At 43.8% G+C, this 9,841-nt stretch overlaps 1 protein-coding gene across 1 annotated transcript; it reads left to right on the plus strand.

Annotated features, from left to right (window-relative positions):
- The first annotated feature begins 3,514 nt into the window (after positions 1 to 3,514).
- On the plus strand, positions 3,515 to 4,178 carry LOC123454792 (tumor suppressor candidate 2-like). Its single transcript, XM_045134196.1, has one exon. It carries the CDS (start codon positions 3,515 to 3,517, stop codon positions 3,845 to 3,847), a length of 333 nt encoding a protein of 110 aa, XP_044990131.1. The 3' UTR covers positions 3,848 to 4,178.
- Positions 4,179 to 9,841: the final 5,663 nt, after the last annotated feature.

Below are 9,841 nucleotides of genomic sequence, written 5' to 3' on the forward strand. Positions count from 1 at the left end.
CAAAGTAGGCTTTATCTCAGAGATTCAGGGATGATTCAACATATGCAAATTGATAAATGTAATACATTATATAAATGGGCTGAAGGACAAAAATCACATGATCATTTCATTCAATGCAGAGAAAGCATTCAACAAAATCTAACATCCCCTCATGATAAAAGCACTACAGAAACTGGGAATAGAAGGAACATGTCTTAACATAATAAAGGCTATTTATGACAAGCCTACAGCCAACATAATAGTAAATGGAGAAAACCTGATGCTTTTCCACTAAAATCAGAAACAAGACAAGGGTTTCCTCTGTCCCCACATTTACTTCCTTTATCATTTCTTAATACGATGAGGACAATTTATTATTCACTGCAATGATTCTCAGAAGCCCCTGGTCTCTTTTCTACTATTTCTCTCATACATCTCCCCTTTGGTATTTTTCTCCCCAAATCTCTCCCTGCATCTTCTTTCTCTCTCTTCTTCCAAATGTGCCCTGTTAAAGCTCAGTGATAAATGACAGAGACTTCCTTGGAGGGAAATGATGTGGGGGTGGGAGAGGAAGCCCTGAGCAATGATCATGACCAAACAGCAGTCTTCTAAAGCAAATAGGGAGGCTGGATACTCACGTGGAAGTGATTTTTGTGCCATCAGAAACACAAGTACATAGTGTTTTCAGTCTGAGTGCTTCTGACATGCCAGTGTGCAGTGTAGAGAGGGGTTGAGTCATAGATGCTGGAGAGGTCCAGGGACTACTTTGGGGAGAGGAGAGAGTGGTAAGACATCGCTTACCATAGAGCTGTCATTGTAGCAAGCCCGAGCCAATGCTTTAAGGCCAGAAAGAGCTGAGGCAGAGGGTTTTCCAAGCTCCTGAGCCCATCCTCTTCTAATATACCATGTTCTTTGGAATACAATGACATATTTAGACATTTAACAAGGGGAAGAGGGAAAAAGAGAGGGAGTGTGATCTCACATAACAAAATGGGGGAGGTACCCAAAGCCTTCTTGGAGTCTCTGTGCCTTGGAAAATGTCCATGTTCTTTTCCTTTGACTAGAGGGGAGAAGTCTCTGTAATAAAGGTTTATGATGATTTTATAAGTTCAGAGAAAAGTCAGAGAGCTAGGTTATGTCCTGCTTCAGGACAGAAAGCTGAAAATGACCCTCCTGCTTCTATTTCTTCATATTCCAAGGTGCCGTATTTGGAATGGTATGTGTACAACCTCATCAGAGCACATGGTTGCAGAGACACACAACTTCTCAGGAAACCCAGGGGGTCATATTGTATAAAACTGTCATTGGGCTGGAGAGATTGCTTAGTGGATAGGGTACTTGCCTGCAAAGCCTAAGGACCCAGGTTTGATTCCCTAGTACCCACGTAAGCCAGATGCACAAGGTGGCACATGCATCTGGAGTTTGTTTGCAGTGGCTGGAGGCCCTGGTGTACTCTCTCTCTCTGTCTATCTCTCTCTCTTTCAAATAAATAAATAAAATTAAAAATTTTAAAAACTGTCACACTGGGGCTAGAGAGATGGCTCAGCAGTTAAGGTGCTTGCCTATGAAGCTTAAGGACCCATGTTCAACTTTCCAGATCCCATGTAAACCAGACACACAAAGGGACATATGCACACAAAATGGCACACACACCTGGAGTTCGATTGCAGTAGCTAGAGGCCCTACCGCTCTCTCTGTCTCTCATAACACACACACACACACACACACACACACACACACACACACACACACACCCTGTCATATTGCATGAAACTACATCCTACTTTTCTATTCAGAGTATTTTGAGTATGTTTCAAAAGTTTGCTTTTTGGGTGCTTGCAAGTCCCTTTTTATTGACAATTTCAAACATGTTCATAATGTATTTTTATCATAACCCATTCCTATTACCTTCTCCTGTCTTTGCACTCCATCTCCATTCCACTGAACCACTTGCCTTCTGATTAGTCTCTTTTTCTGTCTTGATGTCTTTTTAAATGTTTGTTCCTGATCCATCATCTAGGTTGAAATGTTGATGGGACCAATATTGTAAGGGTCATGAATGTAATAGCCATTCCATGTCCAGAAGATAGCGTTCCAAAGCATTTATCACTGGCTCTTACATTCTTTCTTCCCCCTCTTCCATAATGTTTCCTGAACCTTGGAGGGTATATTAAGGATATCTCATTCAGTGCTGAAACTGTAACAGTTTCTTATTCTCAGGGCTTTGACTAATTTTGAGTCTCCTGGTATAGTCACTGCCAAAAAAAACCAAAGGGAAAGAAAAAGAAAAGTTTCTCTGTCCAAAGGTGAAAATAAACAAATACTTAGAGGAAAATATTATGGGCACAATATATCCACTAGAGAAATAAAGGTAGTAGTGGTTCCTGCCTAGGGTTCACTACCTCCTAGCTACAGGCTTTTGACCAGGTTTTCAGTACCAGGGATGAATTCCCTCCCATGGAGAAGCCTCAAGTCAATCAGAGAACAGTTGGTTATCCCCATAACAAGCATGCCACTTCTGCGTAATGGGCATCTTGCCTGGCTGGTTGACTGTGCAACACGCCTGGCCAACCACTGCGTAAGACCCTTGGTGACTCCTCCCTCTCTAGTATCCGGGACTTTCTGGCACTGTGACAGGTAGCCAGCAGGAAAGAGGCTTCCAACCCTGTTCCAGCTTGATTTCTCAGTATCCTGCAATCAAAACATTGGGTTTTATCAGCAATAGGGACTTACCATCTAGTTCTGGTGGGCAACCGAGAGCACTGGCAATGGCCTGTATTATTTTGAGCACCTCAGGGGCCTCGCTGACCAACAGGTCACTAAGAATTATCCCACCCCTAGCACGGGAGTTCTGTAACAGCACGTGGCTTCTGAGAGCAGCTTAACCACTTCTGCACAGACTGTCTTGTTGTTTTTTTTTTCCTTTTAATTTGAGGGGGAGAAGGGAGCGTACCAGGGCCTCTTGCCACTGCAAACGAACTCCAGATGAATGTGCCACCTTGTACACCTGGCTTACGTGGATACTGGGGAATTGAACCTCAGTTGTTAGGCTTCATAAGCAAGTGCCTTTACCCCTAAGCCATCTCTCCAGCCCTGCCTTTTTTAAATTTTTTTTTTACATTACATGATTTTGATTAGCTAGCAAAGAAGTAGGTTTCCCTGGCATTTTTTAAATAAGATCTTTAGTTTTGGTTACTTATCCTCTCCCTCCATTTTCCCATCCCACTCTGCTGACTACATCTAAACTATTTCACCCACAGTGTCACCCCTCTCCTACTTACCCACTGCCTCCCACGTAAGCCAGATGCACAAGGGGGTGCATGCGTCTAGAGTTCAGTTACAGCAGCTGGAGGCCCTGGCGTGCCTGTTCTCTCTCTCTCAATCTCTCTCTCCCTAGTTCTCTCTCTCAAATGAATGAATAAATAAGATACATTAAAAAAAATCCTTAGCCGAATTATACAAAAGATAAAGACACAGAGAAAAAAAACTGAGAGCGGGGCGGTTGCTGGCTCCGCCATGCGCCGGCGGCCCTGACATGGGCGCCAGCGGCTCCAAAGCTAGGGGCCTCTGGCCCTTTGCCTCGGCGGCGGGGGGCGGCGGCCCGGAGGCGGGGGTAACCGAGCAAGCTCTGGTGCGGCCTCGAACCCGAGCGGTGCCTCCTTTCGTATTCACACGCCGCGGCTCCATGTTCTATGATGAAGATGGGGATCTGGCTCACGAGTTCTACGAGGAAACAATCATCACCAAGAACGGGCAGAAGCGCGCCAAGCTGAGGCGGGTGCATAAAAATCTGATTCCTCAGGGCATCGTGAAGCTGGATCCTCCCCGCATCCACGTGGATTTCCCAGTGATCCTCTATGAGGTGTGAGCCTATCGGTTGGCAGACACAAGCACCCACTGCCCAGCAAGAAACTCCCTCCCAGGTTAAAGGTGTGGCTTCCATTGAGGAATCCAGGCTGGGGCCACAACCCTGAATAAGACTCCGTTGGCCCAGAACCTTCGGCGGTGAGCGGGACAGTCCCATAGGTGTTAACTTGTATTGGTTTGTGTGTGGACAAAAGGTGATGGGCGACTGGTGAGGGCTAAAGACAGAAGCACCAGACCACCCTTCCAAGCCACGCCTGCAGAAATCATGGCGGGACATATGCGGGTCAGGAATGCCTGGTTCCTAGTTCCTTGCCTGGCCTACCTTCTTCCAAGCTTGCCTAGGGCCTGGCCCAGCTAGAAGCCACAGCACTTTACAAGCAAGGTCTGCCTTCTTCCAGCCCCTGGGCTGCGGGAGCTGTATACAAGTGGGAATCTTCCTTTCCCTCACTCCCCTACCCCCCCCCCCCCCCAGTCAGAGCATTTCAGCCGTTTGCTACCTCGATTCCTCCTGTATCGGACAGAGGCTGGGGACAGGTCCAGCCTGATTCTCCCCATCTACCTGCCATATGTTCCTGCTCTAGGATGGACACATTATTGGCTGTTAAATAGGAATGGGGACTGGCATGGGAGGTTTTTCCTTTCACCCGGGGCTGGGCTGATCCCCAATGCAACTAGTTGCTGCCCTCCCTGCAGCTGGGAGTGCAGGCCAGGGTCGGGACAGACTGTGGGCTCCTGTTCCTATGAGGAGTTGCCCCAAGCCACCTATTACGTCGAATGCCCCTTGCCTTTGCCCCAGTCCCGTCTTCCCTGCTGGGGAAAGGCTGTCCACACCCAGTGGTAAGCAGCGGCCGCTGTAGGGCTGGTGCCAGTGTCTGTGAGGAACCCACTGCCCTTACCCCACAGTGTCTTCTCCCCTTCAGGATCAGTCAGTGGAAAGGACTGGAGCCCCTTCGTAGGGACAGAAAGGAGGGGCAAACTATAAAAGAAATACTTAAAATGTGAAGGTTTGCAAATAGTCTAAACTATGATGGTGTTGGGCAAAGTCTGATTTCTAGAGATGACTTTTAAAAAAAAAAAAACTGCTTAATGTGGAAGCTGTGTGCTTCTAGAGCGTGGGAAATAACCCAAATCACTAAGATTAGAGATGAAAAAGGAGACCAATGAAATCAAGAGAATAATGAAGACATGAGTCAAAAACCTGAATTCTACCATTCTGGTAAATTTTAAAGAAATATATGAATTTCTAGAGGAATGTGATATACCAAAGTTAAACTAAAATGAGGTAAATAATTTGAACGATTAATAACAAGCAATAAAATTGAAGCAGTAATAAAAAAAAAATCTTTCAACCCCTCAAAAAAAAAAAAAAAAGTCCAGATTCATGGCAGAGTTGTATCTGACGTATAGAGAAGAATTTGGAACCACTGCTTTTCAACTTATTTCATAGACCAGAAAAAGAAGGTTGAACCCTAACTCCTTTACAAAGCCAGTGTAACAGTGATACTAAAACCAGAAGGAAGTGCAATAATAGCAAGTAGAGATCAATTTCCCTGAAAAACACAGATGCAAACATTTTCAACGAAATACTTGCAAACTAAATTCAAGAGCACATTAAAAAGAGCATTCAATTTGGTCAATTTGCCTGTAGTCCAGAGATGTAGGGATGGCTTAACAAAAGTAAATCAATAAGGTTAATACATCACATAAATAGACTCAAAGACAGAAATCACATGATCATCTCAACAGAGGTAGAAAAGGCCTCTAACAAAATACATCATCCATTCATGACTAAAAGAAAAAAAAAAAAAAAACACTGCAGAGACTAGGAATGGAGAGATCACATATTAACACAATAAAGGCTATGTATAACAAATCCATACCCAAAATCATGCTAAATGGAGGAAAATGAGAAGCACTCCCACTACGATCAGGAACAAGATGAGGACGTCCACTATCACCATTGCTACTTAATACAGTGCTTCAAGTTTTAGTATGAGCAATAAAACAAGAGAAAGAAATAAAAAGGTTACAACTTGGAAAGGAAGCATTCAAACTGTCCTTATTTTCAGATATTTTGATTCTATATATTAGCCATCCTAAAGACTCTTCAAGCCAGCTCTCTTGGAGCTAATAAACACCTTCAGCAATGGGACTCCTGGACTTGGGTGGCCATCTCTTCCCTAGATTTGGAAAAATGCTCTTTCTGTAATTTTATTAATACTATTTTCTATGCTAGTGATCTAATGTTCTCCTTCTTGGATGCTTATGCTTTTATCAGTGTTCCAAATATCTCTTGTGTTCTGTTCTTACTTTAAAAAAAAGAAAAAAAAGGCCGGGCGTGGTGACGCATGCCTTTAATCCCGGCATTTGGCAGACTTAGGAGGATCGCCATGAGTTCGAGGCCACCCTGAGACTATATAGTGAATTCCAGGTCAGCCTGGACCAGAGTGAGACCCTACCTCGAAAAACCAAAGTAAATAAATAAATAAATAAGTTAATTAAGTAATTAATTAAAAAAATTTCCCAGATTCATTTCAGTTTAGTTTTTCTTTAGGATTTCTATCTTTTTTTAAATCAAATCCCACTTTCATACTCAGGTTTGACTTCTTCATTTCATGTTGCTGTTTGTGCTCTTTTGGAACTCATTTAGGCATTTATTTTTGTCCACTTTGAGTTCATTCAGAATTTCATTCTAGTGTTTGCCTGTGTCCTCACTGTTCTTTGTACAGATACATAATCATTCTTTTGAGTTCTTTGTCTAGAGTTTCCTCACTGCGCTCCTGTCCTGGGATATTGGTAGTTCTTGGGGTGGAGAAATAGTGACTTGGTTTTTCTGTGGTACCCATTTTGCAGTGAGACTTACCCATCCGGTGGATTCAGCGGGCTGGTTAGCTCTTTCAGGCATGGCTGGGTTAAATGAGTGTCTGGGCTGGTGCCGGGTGTTTTCTGGGTGTTCACTTGTCTTTGCTCTGCTTTGCGCTGCTTGGAGTTTAGTCTTGACGATGACAAATGGTTTTTTCCTGCATGTGGTGGCTGAGGCGATTTCAGCTCAGTTGTAGCTCTGTCCCAACTCATGTGAGACCTCAGCACCAATGGCAGAAATCTTGGCCGGCCACCCAGGGAAGAGTAGCATAGGAACTGTGTGCCCCAACTAACATGGCACCGTCCCAGAGGTCCTGGCAAAGTCTTTGGCTTCCTGGGAAAGGAAAAAGAGAGTGGCTTGGGGGACTTCTGTGCTCCAACTAACATGGCACAAGTTGCCCAGGTCCCACAGCAGAGCCTGTGGCTGCTCGGGAAGGGGAAAGCAGAGCGGCCTGGGGAGCCCTGCGCCTGAGCTAAGAAGGCACAGGTCTCTTAGGTCCAACGCCCGAGGAGGGGAGGGGAAGCCCTTGGCTCAGGGAACCACGTACCAGTGCTCATGTGGTAGCAATTCTCCTCTAGCTCCAATGGACCAAAACTTTACTTTCAATGGTTATTTTTCTGTTGTACCAAGGGAGGGAAAAAAAAAAAGTAATTTAACTGTTTCTATTTCTCTGAGCACCTGAGTTATTTTTCACTGATGAACAACTTTTTAATATAAATAGTTGTTTACATCTCTGCCTACTCTCTCAGGGTAGATATTCAAAGTGTAATTTCTGGATTAAAGAATGGGAACTACTGAAGGAGTCTTGTTACTTATTACCAGATTGCTTTTAAGGAAAGTTATTCCCACTCAAAGAATCATCAATAAAGTACAAAATAGCCAAGCTCGTAGCGTACTAAGAATCTTAAGGCATTTAAATCCAAATTTGTTTGTTAAAGGAGTAACACTCTGTGTAATAAAAGTTTTAAAAACTCAAATGCAGTGAAACTTCTTTCCTGTTCCTGCCTATACACCTCACCCTACCCAGAGGTAACTGATACTGTTTGAGAATGCTTTCAAAAATATTTTCTACATATGTTAGCAAATCCATATAAATGCATTGCTATTTATATCTCAAATTTTGGCTTATTTCAATTAACAACGTTTACTGGATCTTATTCTGTATTAGCATATAAAGGGCATTTTAATATATTTTAACAGATGCTTGCCATTCCATTGTGAAAATACACTACAGTTTTTAAGCCTCCATTGACAGGCATTTGTGCCATTACAGAATCTAATAAAATGCTAGGCAGTTCACATGCATGCAAGAAGATCAAGGCCATGTTTCTGGAAGTTGTAGAATTTTTACTACAAGATTATATGCCATCAATAACTTTGATAGGTACCATCAAAGTGCTCGGTGGAAATTTAGTTACTTTATATCCAAAACTGCATCCTGAGAGCATAATTTTCTCCACTTGCACATGATAGTGTGGTGGTGCATAGTTAACAACTGGTTTTCTGGAGGAAAGGAAATGAAACTGGATTCTGTAGCACTTGCTGACATCCATGGTATACATCCTTTTATCATAGCCAATCTCGTAAAGTCCCTGGGTGAGGATTGGGAAGAGATGTCCATAAGCAACCCTTACCAACTGGGTGTTAGCAAGCATTCCAAGCTTCAGAACCGAACAGCTAGATAGTGCAAGAGACTGAGTGTTCCTTCATGTTCAATTTTCAAAATGCCACTTTTCCTTTGGATTAGGGAACCATTTCTTGACTTGTGGAATCACTTTCTATAATGACATCTATTTCTGGTGGGTTTTTTTTTTTTGCATGTGTGTGTGTATGTGGTGTGCACACACACGTGTGTGTATGTTCATACATGTTGGGGTGCACATGTGTGCAGGGGCACATGCATGTGGAGGCCAAAGACTGGTGTTGGGTGTCTTCTTCCATCGCTCTCCATTTTATTTACTAGGACAAGGTCTTGCTCTCTCTTGAACCCTGAGCTTGCTGATCCGCCTAGTCTAGCTAGCCAGCTGGTCCCAAGGATCTTGTTTCTACCTCTCAAGTGCTGAGGTGACAGGTGAGCTACCACGCCCACCTGATATTTATGGAAGTGCCAGGGGTCTGCGCTCTTGTCCTCACACTTGTGAGGCACTTTATCCACTGAGAAATTGCCCAAGCTCCTCACCTGTTTCCTATATGATTGAACTGGTTGTGGTGGTTTGATTCAGGTATCCCCCCAAAACTCAGGTGTTCTGGAGGCTAGTCTCCCCAGCTGATGGCAACTGGAAATTAAAGCCTCCTGGAGGTGGTGCATTTTGGGGGGCAGGCTTACCGGTGTCATAGCCAGTTTCCCCATGCCATTGTTTGGCACACTCTCCTGTTCCTGTTGTCCATCAGATGTTAGCCACAAGGTGATGTCCACCCTCTGCTCATGCCATCATTTCCCCCTGCCATCATGGAGCTTCCCCCTCTAGTCTGTAAACCAAAGTAAACCTGTTTTCACACAAGCTGCTCGTAGGCGGGTGATTTCTGCTACCAATGCGAGCCTCACTGCAACAGTAAAGTTGGTACCGAGGAGTGGGATTGCTGCTAGACACCTGACTATGTGGCATTGGCCTTTTGGAGCTGATTTTCAAGAGGAATGTGAAGGATTTGAAACCTTGGCCTAAGAGATACCTTGCAATGCTGTAAGTACAGCTTGATGGACTGTTATGGTCAGAGTTGAAAGATCTGAATACGGTAAGAACCAAAGCTTTGTCTGGACTGGGCTAGAAGCAGTTTGTGTGAGAGGCTTGCTGTTATGCCTGTGTCCTGAAAACTTGTACAAGGTTACATTGCATAGAAATGGACTGGTGTGTATAGAGGAATATAGTATAGAAATGAAATCTTTGGGCTGAAACGAAACCTCTGCTTATTTAACTGCAATTATATGAGATTACAACCTTTGAGATTGGGCTAGCTGATCTACACTGAGGAAACAGGAAGAATGTAGACTCTTTTCAAGGAACCTAAGTGCTCAGAGTGTCCTGTTCTTCAAAGTCTACTTTATCCCCACCCCTCACCGCATTAACAAATTGGCACTATACTTGGTATTATGGAGTATAAGAAATGCAGGAAAGAGAGGGTCATTAAATTTGC

The sequence above is a fragment of the Jaculus jaculus genome, chromosome 14 (assembly GCF_020740685.1).
Source record: "Jaculus jaculus isolate mJacJac1 chromosome 14, mJacJac1.mat.Y.cur, whole genome shotgun sequence".
Lineage (NCBI taxonomy): Eukaryota > Metazoa > Chordata > Mammalia > Rodentia > Dipodidae > Jaculus > Jaculus jaculus.

Excerpts from the sequence above, each read along its gene's own strand:
- LOC123454792 (XM_045134196.1), top strand. The coding sequence starts at position 3,515 with ATGGGCGCCAGCGGCTCCAAAGCTAGGGGCCTCTGGCCCTTTGCCTCG.